The 26,490-nt window shown below is 40.2% G+C and overlaps 2 protein-coding genes across 5 annotated transcripts in view; one reads left to right on the top strand and one right to left on the bottom strand.

Moving 5' to 3' along the window:
* pde9aa (phosphodiesterase 9aa) overlaps positions 1 to 13,704 on the top strand; it is a 43,702-nt gene extending 29,998 nt beyond the window's left edge. For all 3 annotated transcript variants that reach the window (XM_067602833.1, XM_067602832.1, XM_067602834.1), the window contains 10 exons: positions 3,862 to 3,948; positions 4,083 to 4,187; positions 5,783 to 5,865; positions 10,110 to 10,266; positions 10,499 to 10,612; positions 11,229 to 11,333; positions 11,475 to 11,603; positions 12,781 to 12,876; positions 12,998 to 13,062; positions 13,252 to 13,704. In XM_067602833.1, the coding sequence (XP_067458934.1) occupies positions 3,862 to 3,948; positions 4,083 to 4,187; positions 5,783 to 5,865; positions 10,110 to 10,266; positions 10,499 to 10,612; positions 11,229 to 11,333; positions 11,475 to 11,603; positions 12,781 to 12,876; positions 12,998 to 13,048 (927 nt within the window). In that variant the 3' untranslated portion in view covers positions 13,049 to 13,062; positions 13,252 to 13,704. The remainder of the gene's footprint in view (positions 1 to 3,861; positions 3,949 to 4,082; positions 4,188 to 5,782; positions 5,866 to 10,109; positions 10,267 to 10,498; positions 10,613 to 11,228; positions 11,334 to 11,474; positions 11,604 to 12,780; positions 12,877 to 12,997; positions 13,063 to 13,251) is intronic.
* A 2,083-nt stretch (positions 13,705 to 15,787) lies between these two features.
* Positions 15,788 to 26,432, bottom strand: wdr4 (WD repeat domain 4). 2 transcript variants are annotated; one of them, XM_067602835.1, is made up of 11 exons: positions 26,239 to 26,432; positions 25,161 to 25,229; positions 24,816 to 24,962; positions 24,569 to 24,725; positions 23,244 to 23,356; positions 22,911 to 22,971; positions 22,081 to 22,185; positions 20,372 to 20,436; positions 19,501 to 19,687; positions 18,148 to 18,217; positions 15,788 to 16,164 (listed from the first exon to the last, which is right to left on the bottom strand). In XM_067602835.1, exons 1-11 carry the CDS (start codon positions 26,421 to 26,423, stop codon positions 15,977 to 15,979), a joined length of 1,347 nt encoding a protein of 448 aa, XP_067458936.1. In that variant the 5' UTR covers positions 26,424 to 26,432; the 3' UTR covers positions 15,788 to 15,976. The 2 variants fall into 2 exon arrangements, with proteins under 2 accessions (XP_067458936.1, XP_067458937.1); XM_067602836.1 differs by having other exon boundaries at positions 26,234 to 26,384.
* Between the last annotated feature and the right edge of the window lie 58 nt (positions 26,433 to 26,490).

Raw genomic sequence — 26,490 nt, 5'->3', positions numbered from 1 at the left:
AGTCAGCTAAGATCACTAAGAGTCAGCTGACAGTCAGTTAACAGTCAGCTAACATTACTAACAGTCAGTTATCATCAGCTAGTAGTCAGCTAACATCACTAAGAGTCAGCTAACAGTCAGTTAACAGTCAGCTAACATCAATAACAGTCAGCTAACAGTCAGTTAACATCAGCTAACAGTCAGTTAACATCGACTAACAGCATAGACATGGTGGTTGTGGTAACTTAGGGGCTTTTTGACCAAATAAACCAGAGAATATGAGAAACAACAACTGAATAAAGCAAATCAGACACTTTATATATCAAACATCTGATTATATGTGATCATGATGCTTTCACAGTTTGGTTTGGAGGAGAGTTGGAGATTTTTATCTGTTGTCACAACATGCTCAGAATGTTTCCATACGGCAGCGGCCTTATTGGAGATTTTAAGAAGCTCCTGTTTTGCAAATTTTTGCTTCATTTAATTAATTACTGACCGTTAGCTCGCCAGGCTAATGCAACTCATTTGCTACACTCCCAGAGAACGTTGTGTATCTACGTGCAGTGGTGGAATAAGTATTCAGATCCTTTACTTAAGTAAATATACCAAGACAGCAATGTAAAAATACTCCATTACGTAGTGAGTGAAAGACCTGCGTGAAAAATCCTACTTAAATAAAAGTACATAAGTATTAGCAGCAAAATGTAGTTAAAGTATGAAACTAAAAGTAGTGGTTTGGTCCCTCTGGAGACTGGACTACTGCAATAGGGATCTTCACAGGGATCCCTGGCAGGAACGTCCTGAAGCTCCAGTACATTCAGAACAGCGCTGCCAGGATCCTGATGAGAGTGTGAAAACACCAACATATAACTCCAAATTCTGTTTTCATTGCACTGGCTCCCTGTCTCCTTCAGGATTGACTACAAAGTCCTGCTACTCACATACAAATCCATCAACGGACCCTAACCTACAGGAACTGATCATACCACAAAACTCCACCCGCACCCTCAGATCTGCCAGCAGCTTGCTCCTCCGGGCCCCCAGTACTAAGCTTCGCACCATGGGGCCCCCAGTACCAAGCTCTGCACCATGGGGCCCCCAGTACCAAGCTCTGCACCATGGGGCCCCCAGTACCAAGCTCTGCACCATGGGGCCCCCAGTACTAAGCTCCGCACCATGGGGGATCGAGCTTTCTGCTCTGCTGCACCACGCTTGTGGAACAGCCTACCTAACCATCTGAAGGCAGCACAGACCCTAATCTCTTTTAAAAAAGGCCTAAAAACCTTTCTATTCAGGAAGGACTTTTTTATCTTAACTCTTATTACTATTTTCTTTATGTTGTGTGTTCTATGTTATTAATACTGTAGCACTTTGGGTTTCACTATGAATGAAAAGTGCGCTACAAATTAAATGTATTATTATTTTCATATATGACATCATTAGATTATTAATAGTGAAGCATCAGTGTTAGAGCAGCATGTTACTGTTGTAGCTGCTGGAGGTGGAGCTAGTTTACACTACTTTATATACAGTTAGCTAGTTTAGTCCAGTGGTTCCCAACCTAGGGGTCGGGCCCCTCCAAAGGGTCAGCAGATAAATCTGAGGGGTGGTGAGATGATTAATGGGAGAGGAAAGAAGAAAAAACAAAGTTCTGATACACAAATCTGTTTTCAGTTTTTGGACTTTTTCTCTAATCTTTGATTTTTGCTGAAATATTGGATCATTTGAACATTTATTGAAATGAAAGCATGTGAGAAGTTTAGAGGGAAAAATCACTATTTGGTGGAGCTGTTAACAACTCATAGACATGTGAAATGTGACCCCGACTACACACTGCTTTTTGTAAGACGTCAAAAGCCAAAAAGGTTGGAAACCACTGGTTTCATCTTTAACAATGTGTTGTATTTTAAAAGCTTGTTATATTATCCATTGTGTCAAATCTTCATCTGAAAAGTAACTAAAGCTGTCAAATAAATGTAGTGGAGTAGAAAGTACAATATTTCCCTCTGAAATGTAGAAAGTAGCATCACATGGAAATACTCAAGTAAAGTACAAGTACCTTAAAATTGTACTTAAGTACAGAATTAGTCACTTTCCACCACTGTCTACATTCAACAAATGACGCACATCAAAACAGGCAGCATCCAAGAGAAAAATAATTTTCTTAATAAGTTTATATTTGAAAGTGATCCAACCAGAAGCTTTAGACAAAAAAAATCAAAAAAACGTTGCTGCACCCGAGCTGTCAGACCGTCAGACTTTCTGAGGTTCAGGTTTCTGAACTCTTGGATAGAAACTAAAAGAAGTACTTCATATCATCATTACACATGAAATACAGGTGTGAAAATTTCTTTCACACTCTTTTTGTTTTTATTTGTGTCTATTTTTTAAATCCTTGTAACCTGCGTCTCGGCTCATAATCAGGCAGAAACTACACGTTTATTTTAACATGAGCTGTATAATTTCCTAAAACATTAAGGCCAATTAAAGTGTACACATAAGTCCATTTATTTATAGTTATGAAAGGATGAATTTGCAAGTGAAACATAAATGCAGATGTAAATTACATCAATTTAAAATGCTGATGGACGTTCAGTTTCTGAGCATTGAAGTGCAGTTTAATTTTTTGTTTGAATACAGGTTCATTGTGCAGGTGCAGATACTTATGTTTTAAGAGGATGCAGTTAAGGGAATAAATGTATCATAGACAGTGTTTAAAGAAAGTAGAAGCACCCCAATGTAAAAAATACATAATTACAAGTAAAAGTCCTGCATTTGAAATCCTACTTAAGTAAAAGTACAGAAGTATTACCAGGTAAATTTACTTAAAGTATTACAAGTAAAAGTACTTGTTTTGCAGAAAATCAGGCTGTGACTGATATTAAATACCTGTAATAAATTATATTATTGATACTGATGAATCAGTGCATAAGCAGCAGTTTATTGTCAATATTTGATCTTTAATCTTAAATAATGCAGCGTAATTTAGAAGTTTATTTTATTTCATGTAAAATTTTAATCTGAAAAGCAACTAAAAATATAGTAAATGTAGTGGAGTATAAAGTATAACATTTCCCGCTGAATTTTAGTGGAATAGAACTACAAAATACAAATACCAGGGCTCTGAGACTGGAACATAAAATACATTTTAAGACAGAAATATGCCAAAATGATCAGAATATCTGCCATAAATTCAACAAGATTCTGTGCTAACGAGCTGCAGCAGGGTGACGTTAGTTCAAAGGGTTTAATTAGGTCAAGTAGACATCTGAGTTTAGTCATAATTGTGCCATCGGGGCCGCTCACGTTGGGTAGTTTGGCAGTCAGAGCCCACTTACTGTTTTCTCTCAGACGTTTCCCAAACCTAATCCTGATTTAGAGAGATCTTATGTTATTAACTGGCCTTAACTCACCTTAATGAGAACTTACATGTTGAAACTAAACTACAGCTCACACGGTGTAAGTTTCAGACGGGTAAAACTTTTTAGATCAAAGCGCTCAGTATTAGATGTTTCTTTCTGATATTTTATATCCATTTTCACTTCAAAAAAGTGCTGAAAATTGCAGGTGTTATCACCACTTTTTCTCTTTGCAGACTAGAAAACATCTTTAAAACAGTGGAAATCCATCTTTCATGGGGAGCGACATCTTTTCTGTTGTTTCATGCTCATAGTTTTTTACTCAGGAAAGGCAAATAATCAAAATCAGCATGTATCCATCTTTTGATTTGGAAACTGCAAAATGGTTTCACAGAACCTTTAATGGATGCTTCATTTCAAAGGAGAGTAATGTCTTGTGAATTTGTGAGAAAACAACAAAGAGAATAACCTCATCTCCATCTCTGTATATACAGACTGATGCTTTCCTTTGTTCTTCCAGATGCTGACCTGTCTGGAACATATGTACCATGACCTGGGTTTGGTCAAAGACTTCAACATTAACCCCATCACACTCAAGAGATGGCTGGTGAGACCTACATGACCACTAAAACCAGAGCAAAATCTCTAAATACCCTTAAAAAAAAAGTCTGCTCTCACTTAGTTTTACATTTTCTTTAAGGATCCACATGCCTCAAACCTCTTGTCTCCCTCTCTGTGCAGCTTTGTATTCATGACAACTACAGGAATAATCCCTTCCACAACTTCCGCCACTGTTTCTGTGTCACCCAGATGATGTACAGTATGATCTGCCTCTGCAGCCTACAGGTAATGAGCGTCGTGGTTTGTCTTGTTAGCAGAGGTGGACACATAAGACCCAAAGGACGGGTTAACAATTTTTCCAGTGTGTCTTAAAACAGCAGTCAGGTGTTAAATGTGCTTTTTAATGGAAGTGATGGAGGCCAAAATCCACAGTGTGTCCACACAGTCATTTAAAAGTTGATGTGAAGCTTCTATTCAGCTTCAGCAGTCTGAGTTAGTCATATCAAGTGGATATCTGACACATTTACAGTCTTTTTAGCATCAAATTCCCTCTTTGTGTTTCCTCGGACAGTGTTTCCCTGTTGAGCTGCAGGTGGAAGTATAGTAACAAAAAGAGGGACTTTGGCACTAAAAAGACTGTAACGTTGAAAGATATCTACTTGATTTGACTCATTTGGACGCTGAAGCTTCATATTAGCTTCAGATAAACTTTTAAATACATTTAAAATCTATTATTGTTTTAAGACAGGCTTGAAAAATTGTGTGAACCTTCAATATTTTTTCATAACTGCATAGTCTGATGTGTCAGTGTGTAATGTGTTGGTTGTGGCTCATAGTGATGAACCTACAGAGAATCATCAGTGACTCTGCAGCTCCTCTCTGCTTTACGGAGCTTTATAGTGAGTTTCAGCTCATTGTTTATCTGTCCGGCTGCATCTTTACTGTTTCGGTTCACTCTCAGCGCTCTCATAGTGTTGTTTTGGGACGCAGCAGGCAGCTGTTTTCCAAGAAAAAACTGTAAAAAGCCGCTGTACACTACCTGCTCAGCACCAAACGGCAAACAGACACAGTTAGCTGTAGACTAGCTGGTGAACATAGTGGAGCATTTAGCAGCTAAAGAGCCAGATATTTCCCTCAGGAGTTGGTAGAGAACAAAAACAGAGCTAAAAGAGAGTGAATATTGGACTTACATTCAAAAGGTGGACAGAAACACGACTCCTTATGAATGATAATGTTGCTCCGTAACTGCTGGATGTGGAAATAATCAACTGTTTGCTGACAAGTTCAACATGTCAACTTAATAGCTGATGATGTGTCAGTGTTGTGTTCACAGCTTGTTTCTGCTGAAAACTAGTGACCTAAAAACTCAGTTAATGCAGCTTTAAAGAGTTTTGTTTCTCTCTTTCTTTCTCTGTGTTCACCATCAAGTAAAACTTTAATTAATATATTGTATTTGAAAATGACGGCCATGCCGTCAGTCTAAGAGACGTCAGTGGATTTGGAAAGCTCAGGGGGAGAAATGACAAGAGGATGAGGAAGAAGATGGGGGCGTGATGAAGGAGATGTGTGTCTGAAAGGGGAAAGAAAAGAAAAAAGTGAAAGAGGAGCTTCCTCCTCTGTCGTCAGGGACGACTATTCACTGGAGGTTTAATTATCGCAGCCTAATGGCTGATTATGAAGCATCTGCACTAGTGATGTGCTAACGAGGTCACACACACTCATCACACTCACACATATGATATGTGTCTATTTGAGGGTAGAAGATGAGATCACACACACACACGTGAACGCACATATGGTAATGACCTTTTACTGATAAAAGACTCAGAGACTGAACTGATGTATTAACTGATATAAATGTGTGTTTGTTTGTCTTTTAGGAGAAATTCACTCAGGTGGACATTTTGATTCTCATGACAGCCGCTGTGTGTCATGATCTCGATCACCCCGGATTCAACAACACGTAAGACACACACACACTAATTTAACAAATTAATTAATTAACTAATTCATTGTTCCCTTCCTCTTTCCCTCCCCCTTACACTGGTTTCTGCATTGATTTTACCTTTACCTTTTCCATTAAGTCCTGTGTTCTCCTTTGAGAAAAATCTGAAACAAAAGGAGAGAATTTTATATTTTAAATTCTTTGATTTCTTGATTGCGCCCCCTCGTTTTACATTATTTCAATTAAATACTATTCCATTGTCCGTCTACATAGCTGGAGTCCTTATTTTGATACAGCAAATCAAATCTTGCATAAATTGATAACATGGCGTTCTATCATAGGCAGAACAGACAATCACACTAAGACCAAGACGCCCCCCAGCTGCTGTCAATCCAACACAGACCTAATAATACAAAACTTTTAACAATACATTTAAATATTGTCCTCTCGTTGTGTCAGTTAAGTGTGGCGGATAGGAAATTGCGATGGCAACACAACCAGATTGTAAAACAGTTATTGACAGTTAGGAAAGACTGCTGATGTTTGGGAAAGACCAGAGCTGGGATGTGGAGGCTTGGCAGGCTGAAGTACATCCTTCGTAAGGAGGAACCCATCATTAATGGAAAGATATATTATAAAATACCCCCGGATTGGGCGAGGGCAGGGGAAGATGATTGACCCACACGACAGACCATTGTAATAACCACCCATGACGGACAATTGACTACGGAACAGCTAAGCGATTTATCCCGGATCTGCAGATGTGGGAAGATGTGCAAAAACAAGAGACGTGTGAAGATACACCAGTCAAAGATGAAGTGTTTGCAACCTACCAGTAATGTGCAACGCACAGGGAAAACTGGTGAGACCAAGGAGAGACACAAAACCACAAACCACCACAGTCCCTAAAATCTCCAGGTACATGAAGAAGAGGAGGGCATAAACAGCCCTCAGAGATTCCCAGAAAGAGGCAGTGAAATGGCCTCCTGCCGTCAAAGACGGATTGGGAGATGTTTGATCACAACGTGGACCATGTGCAGCGATGGCAGGGGACGTGGGGAGAGAGCTCAGGGCCATGTCTTCAAACATCTGGAGCGTAGGGCCTGATCGCTATGGGAAGAAGAAGCTAAGAGCCAGATCAAACACAAACCCAAAGGAAAACAGACACCTGAAGGAGAGAGCAACCCCAAGAGGTGAAGCAACAGAGGATGAGAAACCAGCACTCCCCGAAATCCAAGACAACCTGAGGGAACGCATTAAGATCTTGAACCCATTCGAATATGTGGCAAAAATTCTGGGTGACAAAAGATCAGGGGAATTGAAAGCAACAAAGGAGGAAGTGAGGGAGCACCTTTGTCAACTCCACAGTGACTCCAGGAGGGAGGACAGCTTGGAGGAAATGGAGAAACTTATCACACCAGCTGAACCAACTATACCCTTCAGAGTAGAGGAACCAAGCTGGCGGGAAGACAACAACTTTCTCACGGTGGCCAGGCTGATCACTTTCATGTTGGACAACGAGTACATGGACACTTAAGAAAGGTGGAGTTCTGGAGGTACCTGGCTGTCTTGAGCACACCAGTGTAATCTCTAAGACCATTGAGGATGCAAAGAGGAACCATGGTGACCTGACAGTACTGTGGCTTGATCTAACCAAGGCCTACAGAACAATACCCCACAAGCAAGTGGAAGTAACACTGAAGACCTACCAAGTCCCGGAGTGATTCTAGAAACTCTTACAGTGCTACTTCGACAAGTTAAATATGTGTCTCACCTGCAGGAACTTCACCACTGACTGGCAGAGACGAGAGGTGGACATTCTCACTGGGTACACAATCTCAGTGATTCTGTTTTCTGCAGCAATGAACCCTCTAGTTAAGTCAGCAGAGAGGTTACATCAGGGTACAGTACCGGCAAGCGGCATCCAACAGGTGCCAATCTGGGCAAAATACAGAATCCTGGTACTGGGGGGGGGGGGGTCTGTCCAGGATCAGTTTCGCTTTAAGATCGGAAAGGACATCGTCCCAACGGTCCAAGAGAAACCGGTGAAGAGCTTTGGGAGGTTCTTAGTCAAGCGGAAACCTGGATGACATCTCTGGAGAAGAGTGGCCTACCTGGCAAGTTTAAAGCCTGGGGATACCAACACAGGGTGCTTACCAGACTGCTCTGGCCACTGCTTGTTTACAAGGTACCGGTTTCCACTGTACAAGGCAACAAAAACACATCAGGCCATGATGCTGGGAGACAGTAAAGATGCAACAGTACGCCAGGCAGGAATTGAGGGAGGAGGGGGATTGTCTGCACCATGCCGACATCGTCGGGTCAGTAGTTCAGGGCAGGCTAAGTCTGGGCTGCTCCACTAGGGCAAGTTGGAACAAAGATAACCCAAAGGAGTGGCGTGGCCTGGTGCAGAGGGAGATCTGTAAGGCAGAGGAGGGAAGCCGACATGTCAAGGCTGTAGCCACGAACAAGCAGGGCAGCTGGATGAGGTGGGACCATGTGGAAGAGGACGTTGATCTGGCAGGACATCATCACCAGATTCTAACACAGTTGGCTGCTGGTGTGAAGCAGGCAAGAAAGAAGCCAAAACAACTTTCTATTGGCCCTTCTTTCATCCACTCTCTCCAGTCACGGGAGATTGCAGAAGTATGGATGAGGAGCAAAGGAGTCCTGACCACGGCAAGCAACTGGGAGATGCAGACAGACCTTAAGAAGCAGCTCAAATTCCCAGAGGATATAACTCACACTAGCCTCAGACCCGATATTGTCCTCTGGTCCAAAGGTACCGAGCACGTGGCTCTTATCGAGTTTACAGTTCCCTGCGAAGGGAGGATGGTGGAGGCACATTAGCGCAAGCTAAAGAAATATCAGGCCCTCATCTTCGAGAGCCAACAGAATGGATGAAAGGCCTGGAACCTGCCTGTGGAAGTCGGCTGCAGGGGCTTCGCAGGGCAGTCTCTATGGAAAGCTCTTGGACTGTTTGGGATTGAAGGCCCAGCTAGCGGCTGGTAGCTAACATCACCAAGCAGGTAGAGTCAGCATCCCAGTGGATCTGGATGAAGTGGAATGATGGCAGAGCAAACCTGGCGATAGGCCAACAACATCATAGAGTCGATTGGTGGGCAGTGGGGGTAGTACCAGGATGCTGGTCGAGCCCCCGTCAAATGTCATGGACATAAACTGATGAAACACTCAGGCCCAGTTTGGAGGGAGGTGCCTTGAGGGAGGGGAAGAAGGAGAGAGCAAAGCCGATGGCTCACAGATGGAGCAGGGGCGAGTACGTAAGATGAACTGGTTGCGATAACCCTCATCCTATTTTGCATAAACATGTCGACGTTAGTTTTGATTGTAAAGAAGGATATTAAATGTGATTTCAGTTGGACTTTTAATCACATCATGGTTTTGAAGCAGCCTGTTTGTTTGACGTGTTGTTAATGTTTGAACCAGGACGACCCTTCAGGTCTTCTGAAGTCTTTTCGTTGTTTGGGACAAAATTTTTGGTGAAGCAGATTTTAGTTTTTATGCTTCGAGCCGCTGGAACAGTCAGCTGAAAGTGTCAGTATCTTTAAAGTTAAAACCTATTTTGCTTTTGATTTACTTTATTTAATCATTTCTTTTATTGTATTAGTGCTTTTAAATTTTATTTTCCCTCATATGAACTTAATCTATTTTATTGTTTTTACTCTTAAATTTTCATCATTTTTATTTGCTTGTGTGCATTAGTCTCAAATTGTTTTACTGTCTTATTATCAGCTTGTCAGTCATATGTGAAACACTTTGAGTTGTACTAACCTGTGTGAAATGTACTAAACAGATTAAGTTTTATCCCTCTCTCTCTTTCCTTTTCACCATCTCCCTCATCATCCATATTCTTCCCTTTGTCTCTCACTTCCTTTGCTGTCTCCTTTGGTCTTTTTAAAAAAAATATTAACTCACAAAATTAAGACAGCAAAACAGGAAATACAGAATTCTTGCAATTAATTAAGAAACAAGTCAGTCCTAACATCTCTAACCCTTTAATTATTACTATCCTTCAATTCTCACTGTATTAAATACATTAAGTATTTTTCCACTGGTGACCATGTCTCAGCGTATAAAAAGCGTCTAAAAGCTTCCTTTTCTAACTTAATCATTTCTTTGTGATATTTTTGTTCTTTGAAGATTCTCCACTGAAGTTAATCTCCCAGTTTACATGACTGTGGTTTTATTCGGTCTTCTCTCTTTAATAATTTCTTCTCCCGTGTTTCATCTCTGTCTTTCAGATACCAGATTAATGCCAGAACGGAGCTGGCGGTTCGTTATAACGACATCTCCCCTCTGGAGAATCACCACTGCGCTGTGGCCTTCCAGATCTTCTCTCAGCCCGACTGCAACATCTTCTCCCACTTCGACCCCGAGGCGTTCAAGCAGATACGACAGGTTGGGCTGAATGTGTTTATCAGTGTCAGTTACTGCTGGGCGATCATTAGCAGTGAAAAGATCTGTTGTCCACATTAATGCAGGAATGAAGAGATTTATCTGATATATCGACAGTTTCATGTCCCCACATCCTGCTCTAAGATATTGTATATATATTGATAATGAAAATAATCATTTGTTGCAGCTCTGAACACCTTTAGAAATCAGTTGTTTGTGTCTGTGTGTTTGTCAGGGAACCATCACGCTGATCTTGGCCACGGACATGGCGCGACACGGCGAGATCCTCGACTCCTTCAAGCAGAAAGTCGACAATTTTCACTACACGGATGAAGAGCACGTCACCTGTGTGAGCATCTATTCACACACACGTCTTCGTAGTGCAATAATATACAGTGATATAACACTCTGAAAGGTGCTATTCTACTTTATTAGATCCTTTATTTTTGACACTTTAAGTACATTCTACTTTTACTCGAGCATAAATCTGAATTCAGGACTTGCAGCTGAGTTTTATCACGCTGTTGTATCTCTCACTTCTCCCACCACTGCCTGAGTGTCTGTCTGATAACTCGACCTATAAATACAATAATTAAGTTCTTTATACATCATGTATTTTCAAGCACTAAACAGAGTTACACTGTGTTGTCTCGTCTGGAGACTTTCTATATTTTTCTTCTTGTCAACAAATCTCATGTTTGGATCCAAACCAACAATGAACTGATCTACTAACAAGTATTGTGTGTGTGTATCAAAGCCTGATATATCTTATTCCTCCAAAAACTATTAAAACCACGTCATGATGTTGGATATAAAACATGAAATGAAATAATTAACTTTACAAGTATTCCAGCTTGATGAAATATATAAAAGTGTGTTTAAACTCATAACACCAGGTTACCATCTATGCCAATACATGTGACGTAGTTAATCATGGTGACCTTTGACCTCTGTGCTCTGTGCAGCTGAAGATGGTGCTCATCAAGTGCTGCGACATTTCCAACGAGGTGCGGCCGATGGAGGTGGCTGAGCCCTGGGTCGACTGCCTGCTGGAGGAGTACTTCATGCAGGTGGGTTTATTTTCATACCAATCACTACTCTACACACCTCTCTGTGTGCTGTTCTCAGACTGAAGATGCTTTTGTTTTTTTTCTGTAGCTGAAGTCAGATATGATTAGAATAAAATAAATCTGTGTGTGTGTGCCGCTCAGAGCGACAGGGAGAAGTCTGAAGGACTTCCTGTGGCTCCGTTCATGGACAGAGAAAAGGTCACCAAGCCGACGGCTCAGATCGGCTTCATCAAGTTCGTCCTCATCCCCATGTTTGAGACTGTGATGAAGGTGAATATGCAGCACAGTGATGACAGTGATGATGAAGGTGAAAGTAGCAGCACTTCTGATGATATCTGCAGTGTTAATCAAATGTGTGTCTTCTGAATAATTAACAAAACTCATGCTTATTGATTATTCTGTTTATTCTCTACATAATAATATCTATGAGCATTTACTGCCGTTGCTGTGCAGAAGAATCTGAGCTTTAGCCAGTTCATAAAGGCTTTATGGTCTTAAAACACTGAAACCTTTCTGGTTTATCAAACATCAACCTATCAAAGTGTCCTTGAGCGAGACAGTTTGTATATGAGGGGAAAAAATGGAAGTTGCTTTTCTGCATCTTTTGTGCTGATATGTTTAAGAATAAACAACACTTGGCTCTGAATACGACTTCAAAGCGACGTTAGGAGAAATCTGCATCGAGTGTGGGTTAAATGCATATTTCAGACGTGCGTGAACAATGTGTTTGTCCCAGTGACCTCACCGGGGCGGCTGCGGCTCTGGAGGTAGAGCTGGTTGTTCACCAATCTGAAGGTTGGTGGTTCGATCACCGGCTCTTCCAGTCCGCATGACGAAGTGTCCTTTGGCCAGAGCATTAGAAACTCCTCCTGATGAACGGGTGAATGTCGGCATGTAGCCTGAAGCGCTTCGAGTGGCCGATAAGACTAGAAAGTCGTTATATAAATGCAGCTCATCTACTGTTTAACACTTGCCCACCAGTTAGTCGGCCCACACTTGATGCCCACTTCTCCTAAAACGGCCTCAAAGCGGTATTTAATGTATTCAACGTTACACAATTCACCATCATCTACTGCACAACACCTGTCCATCTGTCGGCTGCTTTTAGGACAATAATCAACAGACAAGAAGATGCTGAAATTTATGACATGTTGGAGTCAGTGTGAATATTATTTTTTGACAAATATCACAAGAAATCACATTTTTAAAGGATATCTGGTACATTATTACAATTAACAGACTAAATAATCTGCATTTTGTTGTATTATTATCTAATAAAGCTTAAAAATGATGTTTTTCAACTCAGAACCTCAGTGATACTGGAAGTTACAGTGACATTTATAATATAAACACAAAGTAAAACAGGCTTTTCAGTGATGATACAGATACTTAGAGTGTGTGTGTGTGTGTGTGTGTGTGTGTGTGTGTGTGTGTGTGTGTGTGTTAGCTGTTCCCACAGATTGAGGAGGCGATGGTGGCGCCACTCAGAGACTCAAGAGACCGATACGAAGAGCTCAAACAGATTGATGACGCCATGAATGAGGTTGGAGGATTTCTATGAGTGTGTGTGTGTGTGTGTGTGTGTGTGTGTGTGTGTGTGTGTGTGTGTGTGGATGTATTTTATGTCCTCGGTGCAGATTGTGACTGAGCGATGTTCCCTTCAGGTGCAGAAGAAGAAAACCGAGAACTTGACCATGGGAGGGAAGAAGAAGTAAAACTTTTTGAAAAGGTTGGAGCGAACAGATCAGATCAGATCAGATCAGATCAGATCAGATCAGATCAGATCAGATCAGAGGCTAAGAGACATTATTATAGACAGAACTATGAATCAATAATGAAATAATCATGAGTTGCAGCCCTGTAAATGTGCTCTATAGATAAACTTTCCTTATTCATGAATCTAACGTGTGTGTTTCAGCACCAGTGAAGCAGCGTGACGTAAAGTGAACTGGAGTTTGTCAGACACGTCGGTCGGTTTGTGAGCTGAAAGCCTCCATCACTCTCTGTCGTCCGCTCACTGCAGCCCGCTGACGAGCCGCAGACCTGCAGCGTTTATGATCCGGTGGAGACGTCGGGTCTGGTTTCACTGGTCTGTTGGTGGGAAAGCGATGACGAAGCAGGTTTGACAGCAGCAGCAGCTCTGAGACAAAGCGACGGACTCACGGAGCAGACGGACAATCCAAAACCTTTTTCAGGGAACGACAACATTTGTACAGCACAGAGTAACAGTCAGTGAACAATATTTAGATACATATCTTGCATTGTTTTTTTTATTTGAAATGTGTTGTTTTTTTTACAGATTGTACAGATTTTTAGTGACATTTGTTCTTTGCTACAAAATATAAATAAAAGCACTACTTTAATTACAAAATCCTGTCTGGACTCTTAATGTCTCTACTTATTATTGTTGGACATGTAACACTTTAAATCCTTCTATTTAACATTTATTAACAGTTAATATATGTTTATGACACATTATAATGTAGCTATAAACAGATGTAAAGCCATTTTAAAGTTTGTATTAATGTACAGTATCTGTCAACAATTATAACTTCTATGAAGACATATTTTATATTATTACAACTTAATATATTGTTATTCATTATCTGTTTATACAGCAGTTTATAGTTGTTGATAAATACATGAATAAACACTTATATCTGCTTATATTATTGTGTTATAAACTATTTACCTAAAGATCCCCTTCAGACATGTATTAAAAATAAAATGCTTTTCTACCAAAAAAAGTAAAATGACTGTGTTCAAAACCCTAAAATCTCCTTCTCTCATTAAAAATCCAGAACCTATAAATATGTAAATATATTTCATTTCAGACGTTTTCCTCCTTCACTGTGTTTGTGCTCTGGAGGTTTCAAGTTTCAACATCACACTTGTATAAGAGCGGAGAGAGACTTTAATGTTTATAATTTTAATGCTACTTAACATTTTACTGCTTATAAATTCTAAATAAGGGGATTTAATTGAATTCTCTTTGATGACCACACAGCTGAGACGGAGGAATGTGAGTTCAGCTCAGTTATGAAGACAAAAACACAAACAGCAGAGTTTCTGCAGGTTCAACAAGTTCAAATTAAGACTTTTAAAACCAGACAGAATGTAATTTATCACCTGTTTCACAATCATATCGACTACAGGATGATAGAAAACTAATATGATCAAGAATTATTATTATATCACATTTTTCAATACTTCCCAGCTGTATATAACAATAACTCATAGTGATATAATTAATTAAATCAATGCAACCCGGATAAGCGGCAGGAAATGGATGGATCGATTAAAACAATTAAAAATAATTAATTCATTGAAGTTTCTGTAAAACTCTCTTCTTGTCCGCAGTGACTGAATGAACTTCCTGATGCTGCTGTAGTGACAGTTTGCTGCTGAAACAGCTTCCTGTCGCATCGTCTCGCTGTAGTTTAGAGATGTTAAACGTCTACAGACAGCAGCAAACATAAAAAAAACCCCAAAACCTTACAACTAATGTTACAACAGGAAAGAAACCATATTGAAAACTTTTGTAAATTAAAGACTTTTTAATTCTTTATGGGGCCTTTTTAGGGAAACTAAATTCATTGTTTTTTTAAGACTTTTCAAAACCTGCAGATCACTTTTTGTTTTTAAAAAGGTAACTTTTAGTGTTTTTATCCTGTTATGCTTCAGTTTTATGTGTAACACTGTTTTATGTGCTGCTTAAAGTTTTGTTTAGCATCTGTGTGCTTTGGTTTGTTAGTTTTCCTGGTGAATATGTGGAAAAGTGTGTTGTGAGCAGGTTGTTTTATGAGGAAAAGTCTCAAGTGATTAGAAAGTATCTTCTAGTGACCCTGAATATCTGTTGGAAATTTCATGACAATCCATTTAATACAAAGTTAAAATCATGGTGACATTAGAGGAAAAGTCAGAAGGTCATCAGAGTCAGTCAGATTCATCCAACATTTCATAGAAATCCATCCACCAGCTGTCGAGATTCTCCCGTCTGGTTCACAGTGGTGGATCGACCAACGCTGCCATCCCTGGAGCCACGCTGCTAAAAACAACAGCTACTCCTGGTGTGTTTGTGGACCGTGACCTTCATCATCTCTTCATCATCATCTCCCGCCTCTGATCAACTGGACGCTGCTCAGGGGGCCGCGGCAGCCAACCGGTTAAGACTCATTTCCTGTCCTCTCTTCACTTTCTACTGTCAAAAAACACAATCTTTTTGGTTCTCGTGCTAATTAGAGACATTCATCAAGCCCACGCCTGCTGCATCGGTTCTGCACATGAGACAGAAATCTGTCAAAAAATGTTTTGACTTCCTGTTATGCAACAGGAAGTCAAAATATCAAGTACAGAGAAGAAGAGCAGCAGTGAATGTGAGGAGACGGCATATGGTGCACATTCATTCAACAGCATGTTTTAGTCAGTGATGGTGGCGGAAACAGAAGGCACAGTTCAATGTTAGATGCAATGTTTATTTTTAAAAATAAGCCAGAAATTTGAGCCAAACATAAAAATCCATCCACACAGGCCACAGCAGACGATCCACGTGCTTCATCAAGGCACAAACTCAACTCAGATTCATCCAAAGCATTAAAAAAAAAAAAGAAAATAAATGATAGTACTCTTCTCAAACTGTCCGTTCAGGTAGAAGACGTCTCCTTCTTGGCCTTCTTGTTGCCGTTTGCTTTCTGTGATTCCTTCTGTGGAAACTTCTTCCTCTTCTGCTGCTGCTCCTCCAGCCTCTGCTGCTTCTTCTGCAGGTACAAGGTCACGTTGTCAAAGGTCACCTTCTGCAGATGCTCGAAGCTGGTGGCGGTTCTGGCGGAGGCTGTTTGTGGAAAGAACAGAAGGTTGGTGACAGGAACCACGGCAGCAAACTGAAATCATCTATGAGAAGTTATGGGAGAGGACAGGACAGTTTGTCTCGTTCCAGTTTGTCTTTGGAAGATGGAAACAATAAATACAGTATTATGTTTTGCACTATTACAACTGTTACATCCTCCTTATACAACACTAAACTGTTTTTTGTACAGAACTGATTACTGAGCTTTTATTTTATTGTAGATGATTTGACACAAACTTTCACTTTTAAGTTCTGTGAAGCCACAGAAAACGTATCTGGAGCTGTTGTCAAAGTGACAAGTCTTTATAGACCAGTTGGAAATAATGTCAGTGCATTATTTAAATGTACCGTTTATAGTTTATTGTAATAAAAAGAAACGAAAAAAGTATTTTATGAAGTATCTCAACTGGTTGGAGAGGCGTGTCAGTGTCTATGTTTGATTGAACGCAGCTGGAGAGGTGTGTTGGTGTCTGTGTTTGATTGACTGCAGCTGGAGAGGCGTGTCGGTGTCTGTGTTTGATTGACTGCAGCTGGAGAGGCGTGTCGGTGTCTGTGTTTGATTGACGACAGCTGGAGAGGTGTGTTGGTGTCTGTGTTTGATTGACTGCAGCTGGAGAGGCGTGTCGGTGTCTGTGTTTGATTGACTGCAGCTGGAGAGGCGTGTCGGTGTCTGTGTTTGATTGACGACAGCTGGAGAGGCGTGTCAGTGTCTGTGTTTGATTGACTGCAGCTGGAGAGGCATGTCGGTGTCTGTGTTTGATTGACGACAGCTGGAGAGGCGTGTCGGTGTCTGTGTTTGATTGACTGCAGCTGGAGAGGCGTGTCGGTGTCTGTGTTTGATTGACTGCAGCTGGAGAGGCGTGTCGGTGTCTATGTTTGATTGACGGCAGCTGGAGAGGCGTGTCGGTGTCTGTGTTTGATTGACGGCAGCTGGAGAGGCGTGTTCATAATTTCAATAACTTCAAACAAATTGTATCAAAGCTCAATTATAACAGTTAAACTTGGCTTGTGAGCAGTCCGTCAATGACGCGACGGTGCGTTTCATTTCTGTAAAATGCTTCATTTTTAAAAGCAATAGATTTATTTATAGAAGCCTGATTTCTGATGATTGTCCAATAGGAAGCCTTGTGTGATGTCTGAAAATGTATATAACGAAGTTTTTAACTTGAGCTGCAACAATGAATCGATCTTAAGAAAATTAGTAGTTTAATAATTGTTTAACCAAATTAACTGGTTGCAGCTTCCCAAATATATATATAATAAATATCTTCTGGTTTTCATCTTCTTATATGATAATAAACTGATTATTTTAGGGTTTTGGACTGTTGGTTTGACAAAAGACATTTTAAAAAGTAACTATGAGCTCCTGGAACTTGGGATGGACATTTTTTTGTAATTTCACTGACATTTTACAGACCACAAGAGAAAATAATTGGTCGATTAATCGATAATGAAAATAATCGTTAGTTGCAGCCCGATCTTTAACACATTATTTTTGGCGTAAGCCAAAACGATGAGCTTTGATTCAGCATGATGCTGTTTGACAAATACATTTTTAATATTTGAGAATTTGCAGGTTTGACTCTTTAAAACCAGCATTACTGACATGTTGGCATTTATTGACCTGATGCCAAAGTGCTGAGTCATCAAAGCAGCATACAGCGATCCACTCTGTAGATCTTTACTCAGGGTTCACCGGTAAAAACAGATAAACATGAGCAAAACAAACGCTCGCTGGTAAAACGTCCTTCATTCGCTCTGTGTCAGCGGCGCTACATGTTTGGGGGAGGCGGCGAGCGAGGTCGTGTGACACTGCAGGTTATTTCTGTCTATGATGAGAGAGGGAGGACGCAGAGAGACACCGACAAGAAGCCAAGAGGCCACATGGAAGTGTGAAGGCGTGTGTGTGTGTGTGTGTGTGTGTGTGTGTGTGTGTGTGTGTGTGTGTGTGTGTGATTGATGACTCACCCTGAAGTGTCTCCCAGTGGGGTTTGAGGGCTTTAGTCACTCTGTTCAGTTCAGGACTCTCAGCATCACACTAGATGGAGCACGAGAGTCACAGAGAGTCAGTCAGTTCACAGGAAGTGGAATTATAACGAGGAAACATTAAATAATAAAAGAAGGAAAACAAACAGCATCTTTGTCTCTAAATCACTGCAAGAATGATGAACTCATACAGTACAGAACAAATTAAATCAAAAAATGACATTTTAATAACTGGATGTTCCCACAGGTGAGAGGAACTGCCTTATGTGGTTACCATGGCAACCACAAGTCTACTATTTACACCTGCAAAACACAATCAGTGTCATAATCTTGACTTTGTGTGCTTTTATTCATTCAAACCTTTATTTACACTCGACTTATAACAGTAAACCTTCATCTTAAAGGACGAGTTCACAGTTTTTAAAATCTGTCTTAAAACAGTCAGTGTCCCCCGATCAATTAACTGAGAAAATAATCAATGACAAAAAAATAATCGTTAGCCGCAGCCCGACTTGAAACAGATAAACTTAAAGCTAAAATCAGTTTCTACATGTGTCTGAATGTAGAGCTGCAACGAATCAATTAATCAGTCAATCATCAGAAAATTAATCAGCAACTATTTAGACGATCGATTGATCATTTTAGTCATTTTTCAATCAAAGGTATTAAGTTTTCTTTGGTTCCAGCTTCTTAAATGTGAGGATTTGCTGTTTTTCTTTGATATAATATAAAACTAATCAAAAATCTTTCGGTTCTGGACTGTTGGACAAAACAAACAAACTGACGACATCAGACGTCTCTGAGAGACTAAACTGACTTTCTTCATGATTTTATAACATTCATTAAGCCTGAAACTAACAATTATTTTCATAATTGAGTAATAATTATGTTTCTGATTCATTGATAAATTGTTTAGTGTGTGTAATGTCCTGCAACGCAACATCTTCAGCAGGAAAACCAAAGATATTCAGTTTACAATGATGTTTGACTAAGAAAAGCAAAGAATCTTTGCATTTGAGAGGCTGAAACAAGATGATGTTTGACATCTTTTCATTATATAACAATAAATTGATTATCAAAATAGTTGATAATAGTTGTAATTTTGCTATCTTGGTCTATTCTGTACACACATCTATTTCCTGTCTGTCCGTCCTGGAGAATGATTCTTCTTGTTTTTCCCTGTTAAAAAGGGGTTTTTGGAGGTTTTTTGGGAGTTTTTCCTCATTTGAATCGAGGATCTGATGATAGATGATGTTTTATTGTTTGTATTGAGTTAATTTGTGATTTGTGATGTTTGGCTGTACAAATTAAATGGACACGTATATCACACTGCACCTTCCAGGAGTCTTGTCTGTGTGTGTAGACTTGCAGCGGTGCGTCACTGGAGTCCATCAGCACCCAGAGCCGGCCGTCGGGGTCAAAGGTCATGTCCAGAGGACAGAGAGGGAGGGGGAGCCTGCTGTGTGGCACCAACTTCTCTTCACTCTCCTGGTCCAGAGTGAAAAACTGAACCGTAGAAACCCTGAGGACACACAAGAAACATCAGAGACCAGTCGATACGAGTTTCAGGAGACGGATCCTGAACGTAGAGGCTTCACTGATTGGCCGACTCGTGCTCGTCTCTGCCTCTGACCTACATGTGCAGGATTACACTACACGGCCTGGTGACCTCCACGGTGACCTTGTACCACAACACGTCCAAAAATACACTTTACATTCACAAGTAAAAATAGTTTTAAACCAGCCGATGTGTCACTGTCATGTGAAAGTTAAAAACAGCTTCCTGTGGAGTTCATGTTCATAGTGACTCCAGAAAAAAAACTGTTTGGATCTTTGAAAGATAAAAGTAAGTCAAAGTACAAATACAGCCATGAAAAATACTCTAATAGTATTATGAGCTTGATGTAGTTAAAGTATTGCAGTAAAAGTACATAAGTATTATGAGCTTGATGTAGTTAAAGTATTGCAGTAAAAGTACATAAGTATTATGAGCTTGATGTAGTTAAAGTATTGCAGTAAAAGTAGTGGTTTGGTCCCTCTGACTGATATATTATTATATATGACATCATTAGATTATTAATAGTGAAGCATCAGTGTTAGAGCAGCATGTTACTGTTGTAGCTGCTGGAGGTGGAGCTAGTTTACACTACTTTATATACAGTTAGCTAGTTTAGTCCAGTGGTTCCCGACGCTGAGCTAAACTCACCGTTCACACTGCACGGCGACGTGGCGTCCATCAGGGGAGCTGACTATGCGGCACACAGCTGGCCTCTGGGAAATAAAACAAAGACAAAAAGTATAAAAAGGACAGAACTCCTCATGCACAGCCAGGTGTCAGTCAGGTGCTGGTCGGTCGCAGGAACATAGAAGGTGAAAATCAAAATGAACTGTAATGACTTTACTGTGACTTTATTAAGAGCGAACAACGTGTTTCGTCTGCAGCTTCTTCAGGTTCACTCAGTACAGCTGCTGAGTACTCACATCTGAGTCACATGACTCATTATCACAGTCTTCATTTTCTCAAAGTGAACGTTTTACAAAGGGCACAAAAATGAAAATATACATATTACAAAAAACATGACGTGATTAATGTTGTTGACAAAAAGTCTCAGCTTTATCACAGGTTTCTCATCGTTCATCTTATAAAATCGGTTCATTTTTTTAACTGCCAGTTCTTGATGTTTAACTTGGTTTGATTGATTGAAGTCATTATTTATAGAGTTCACTGTCACAGAGTACAAGCTCTCCTTTCTGTTTCCAGGATTCAAAGATCTTCTCTGATACTAACTCAGAACCAGAAACATCAAGCTCTCAAACTAAAAGCTACAGGACCAACTTCTCATTGGCTTGAATGAGAAACTGTGTCCAAACGTTTAACTGGTTCTGTAGGTTGATTGGTTTTTTTGGCCAGTTGGGAGCAGCCGAACAAGCTAAAGAGGTAAATGACTGTATTTATGTAGCGTCTTTCTACCTGAACGGACAAAGTGATTTACAGTTTTAAGATGAAAAGCGAGACCGGGTGGCCCGTTCTCCTCTGTACACGCCAAAACATCTACAAAGATTTTATTAATATGTACAGGTGAGAACACGTGCTGGTGTCTTTTTTTATATGTTTTTTCTTCTACCATCATTTCTAAAAGATTTGTTTACACCTTACAAAATAAGATTTAGATTCACTCCAAAGAGGACATGAGGGACAAGATACTGAAAGAATATTAATCTTTCAAATAAACATAAAAGAAAAACATTTGATCAAATTTGAGAAGCAGTAAACCCTCAGATGTGTTTCAGTTTGGGAGCCGACGTCCAACTTTGCTGCTGCTGAGACGGAGGATTCGATTTACGAGCCACTGAAAGACAAACAGACCACAGCTGACGTTTCCATGAATAAACTGCTGAAGAATGTTGAAGAGAAGAAGACACTTCAACCGCCGACAAACACAGAAGATAACAAACCAAGCTCCTGCTCACCTGGACAGGATATTTACAAAAATAAGCTCTTAAATATAATATATATATATCCCATAATATCTACATTTTATATGAGAGGATGTTTCTTCTTGGAAAGTAAATGACTGCACTGAAAACACTGAATAATTCTCTTCTTTTCTGATTTTTTACTTCAATAAAAACCTGAATCAGTATCAGTCTTTGTTTTGATCAAACTGAACTGAAAAATAAAACTTCATTTTCTTCTTCTCTTCCTGCTTTCTTACAGCCGTTTGCTGCTGCTAGAAGTTATGAGCAGCGACTCCTGGATTCTTATAAATCACTGAGACTGTAATTTATTTAGATATCGGAGGCTGTTGCCATATTTGATCACTTTTACGACCTCCTCAGTTCTACATGAGTGCAGCCTATCAGCAGCACCGGACTAGTAGTTGTTGTTGTTTCTGCAGCGTTGCGTGTCGTTACCTTCTCTTCATCAGCCTCGGAGCTCGGCGTCTCTTCGAGCTCTTTGAGGTCGCAGCTCTGCAGCCGACGGCCGGACTCGTACTCCCACAGCTTCATGGTCCCGTCCTGACGAACACAAACACACGTCAGGTTAGTCAATGATGTCACAGTGTCGATCGATCTTTGCTGCATCAGAATATATATTATACCTTTATGGCAGTAAATCACTTCTTTCTGGTTTGACTATTTGCGTGTTTTCCTAATTTGATTGAAAGAATTTGGTGATCAGTTTGATTTTCATGCTCAGCAACTCTGACACCTCTCAACAGAGAAGATTATTGTGACAAAAATATAATATATGACAAGATGTCTAGACACAGATATACTTCCAAGATGTTTGTCCAAAACCTGTTTTCCAATACTTTACAAGGTCTTCATAAAAACCCTTAAAAGCTACTTTAACTTCTGAAGCTCCTGAACTGTATAAGAGGCACAAACTTCCTGCAAATCTTCTGCAGTCTGTTGTTTATTCTTCCTTTTGGCTTTGTGTATTTAGATTTACTGATGTTACAGCCTCTACTGGAGCTGATTTGGAAACGCTGGATGTTAAACTTATTAAACATATTAAACATAGCAGGTGGAAATCAAAGAATCATCTGTATTTATCAAACTTCTAAGAATTTACCTTCAAATGTTCTAAAGAACCAACCAGTATAACCAGTAGACACATTTATCAAGTGGAGGATCTGATCTGAACCGACTTAATTATCTTTCAGGGTGTAAATATGTGATGTGCATAAATGTATGTGTGTTAATGTGAATGTGGGAGACACACACACACACACACATACCCCTGATCCTGACAGCAGCCAGTGAGGATGACCTGACGGGACCAGCAGAGCGCTGACGAACCTGAGAGGAAACAGGATCAGAGAGGAAGAACGAAACATGACTGATCCTTCATGTGCAGCTGACGGAGCTTTTCAAAGTAAGAGTCCTTCCAGTACAGAGAAACTCTAATCTGCCTTAAACACAAACTAAGACACTGAAGAAACTCTTATTATCTGTCTGACGTCTCTTCTATGATAAATTCCAACACCAGAACCTGACATGTACGTCGATATTCTAGACAAAATAATGATGGAGAATAATAATAATAAGAGTAATGAGTTTAATTCTCTCACTGTTGGTGTCCCAGGCAGAAGGACTGGATGTTGTAGGGAGATCTGAGGTGGCTCACTCTGATCTTCTCGTCACGGTCGGCTGTGATGACATATTTGTCGTTCGGCGTCATCGTCTGGACGACGACAGAGAGGAGAAATACTCAGACACACGGCACGCCGCTCAGAGCAGCTATAAACACTTTTACATTTAAACAACGTCATGAACAAACTGCTTTGTTTCAAGCAACTGACTAGTTAAATCAGTGGTAGGCAAACAGCGGCCTGTGGGCCAAATCTGGTACTGAAGCAAACATATTTGGCCCCATGATGAAAGTTTTGTCTTTCATAAATAACAAAATAAACACAAGGTTCCTTCAAATCCCAATTATTACCTCTCATACTGCCCTCACATGACGAGACGCATTAAAACTGTTTCTAAGACTAATAAACCTGCCAGAAATTAAACTTTAATGTGAGATTTGTTCTTCACAGACACAAATGGTCGGCGGCTGAACAGGAATGGTGTTTGATGATGTTTTGATACAATCCTTAACAGTGTTATGAATCTATTTTATTCTTAAATGAAACGGTTGAGCCTCATTGCTGCACCAACTTAAAGGAAAAGGCTGTGATTTTCTATATTTTTCTTCTTGTCAACAAATCTCATGTTTGGATCCAAACCAACAATGAACTGATCTACTAACAAGTATTGTGTGTGTGTATCAAAGCCTGATATATCTTATTCCTCTGTGACGTGTTTTTAATAGTTTCAGGACAACAGCGGAGGAATAAGATATATCAGGTTTGTTAGTAGATCAGTTCATTGTTGGTTTAGATCCAAACATGAGATTTGTTGACAAGAAGAGAAATATAGAAATGAAGAAGCAGCTCAACTCCATCAAATGTATTCTGGTAACTTTGACTGTTTGAAGGAGGAGAAACATTCAGACTTTTTCTCATTTCATCAACTTGTGAATCAGTGAAGTCTTGAGGTTTTTCCTCACAACTTAAGTTTAACTTATTATTTCGCTTTAATACGATGTGTTGGATGTTACACTGGAATTAGATTTTATTCTTAGTTTTTTTAGCTGGATTGATTTGATTTAATCACAAGATGGCGCCATAATGTGTAAACAGTTCAGGTGACACAGATGATGGTTTGATTACTGAATGATGTCATTATCTTATAAGACGCTTTGTGTGATGTTTGAAAATGTATAAAAATGATGATTCAGCTGTTTGAATAAAGAAGACGTTGAATGAATAAGAAACAAGGTGTTTGACAGTTTAAACGTGCACATACAGTAGTGATGCACGTGGTTATGAGTCGTGACGGTGTTTCTCACCACAGCGAGCACCATGGACAGGTGACCCATCTTCAGCTCGCCCTCCTTCTGCGGCTCCGCCACCGAGAAGGAGTAAACGTCTCCAGACTTATCCGCCACCAGCACCTCGTCCTCCGCGTGGCTGAACACCAGCGACGTGCTCCTCCTCACCACCCACCTGTTAGTAACACACACACACACACCTTGCATCACTTCCTGTATGGTGCGTGAAGCTGCTGTGACTGGAGGACAGAGCTGCAGTTTCTACCTGATGCTGATTCGCTGCCATGAATCCTCACAGCGAAACAGAACCAGTCGCTTGGTGTCATCGGTCAACGCCACCAGCTTTCCAGATGGAGACACGGCAAAGGCGAGCACTTTGTCACTTCCTGTTTCCTCTGAGGCGCCGCCATCACTGATGACAGAGGAGACGAGTCACAGCTGTTAAAATTATGGTTCATATTCAAATTATACTCTAATTTAGAAAGCAGAAAACTATGGATTTATATTTAGTGAGGTCTGTTTTTAGATAGATTTTACATAACAGATGTTATAATCATGACTTATTCATGATTATTATGATCACTACTCTCGTGACGTCAGCCTGTTTTACCTGTTGGTGTCGGTGTTTGTATTCTTTGGTTTCTTCTCGGCAGTGCTGCAGTCAAACACAAACGTCTCTCTGCAATAAAGTAAAGAAGAACTGATGTTGGACCATGACTGTGTGAACTGGAGCCGTAACGATGAGTCAACAAAATTCAAAATCCAAAAGATATTTAGTTTACTGTCATAGAAGACTAAAGAAACCAGAAAATATTCACATGTAAGATGCTGGAATCAGAGAATTTTAACACTATTCTTAAGAAAATTACTCAAAACGATTAATAGATTATCAAAATAATTGGTAACTCATGGATTGATCAACTAATCATTGCAGCTCTAATTAAATCATCATATTTGAGAGGCTAAAACCTGCAAATTTTTGGCACATGGTTAGGGGTTACCCATCCAGACCACATCAGACCAGGTCCAGATCAAAAAAACACTATAATTAGACTTGTCAAATCTTAATAATAATAATCTAATCCAGATTTGACAAGTCTAAGTATAGTGTTTATTGATCTGGACCTGGTCTAATGGGGTCTGGATGGGGAAAAGCAGTGAAATCACCCTTTTTACTGGTTTTCATAAGCAGAATAAAAGTTTTAACAAATCTGAAAGTGGGTTTAAACAGCGATAACAATTTTGCTACGAGGTCTAACACTCTATCACAAGTGTAAGTGGTGCAAAAACGGAGAATCAGCCGCTAGATGTCATTATTTATGTTTCCTTTAACCCAGAATCAGAAGCTAACGTCAGCGTCGCCTGTCACCAGTTAACACGGTCACTCTCTAAACCGAAACACCTGCTGTCTGAAATGGACCTCATATAATGATGACAATGATGAAAACTTTAATTGTATCACACAGGTGTCACACAATATTTGTACACCTGCACAGTCCACCATCATCTTCCAAATTTATGAACAATTTTAACATTTATAAAGATACAGACATGTCTCTGTGATGTCCAACCCTGTGACGGAGATTTTAGTCACTGACTGACAGCTAACTACAGGCTAACCGCTCTGCTAATAACCGCGACATCCAAAAATTAAAACATTTAAAACCTTTAAATCATCCCAACCTTGCCTGTTTGGTGTGAACTGCTGTGAATTTCGTGTCGCAGCTGAGAATAAACCACTCTCCACAGAAACCAACCGCCGCCATGTCTGTTGTGTGTGTTCACTAACACGCGCCGGCAGGAGCCATAGCAGCCAATGTCCCGCCCTACTCTGCCTCTGATTGGCTAATGTTGATATTCTTACCATAATCATAACCAATCCCACTCCTCACGCCTGAATCTAACCAACCCAACCAACGAAGGCAACGAGTACTAGCCAA

Source organism: Thunnus thynnus, chromosome 11 (genome assembly GCF_963924715.1).
Source record: "Thunnus thynnus chromosome 11, fThuThy2.1, whole genome shotgun sequence".
Taxonomy (NCBI): Eukaryota; Metazoa; Chordata; class Actinopteri; order Scombriformes; family Scombridae; genus Thunnus; species Thunnus thynnus.
This window is presented reverse-complemented; position numbering and strand designations above follow the sequence as displayed.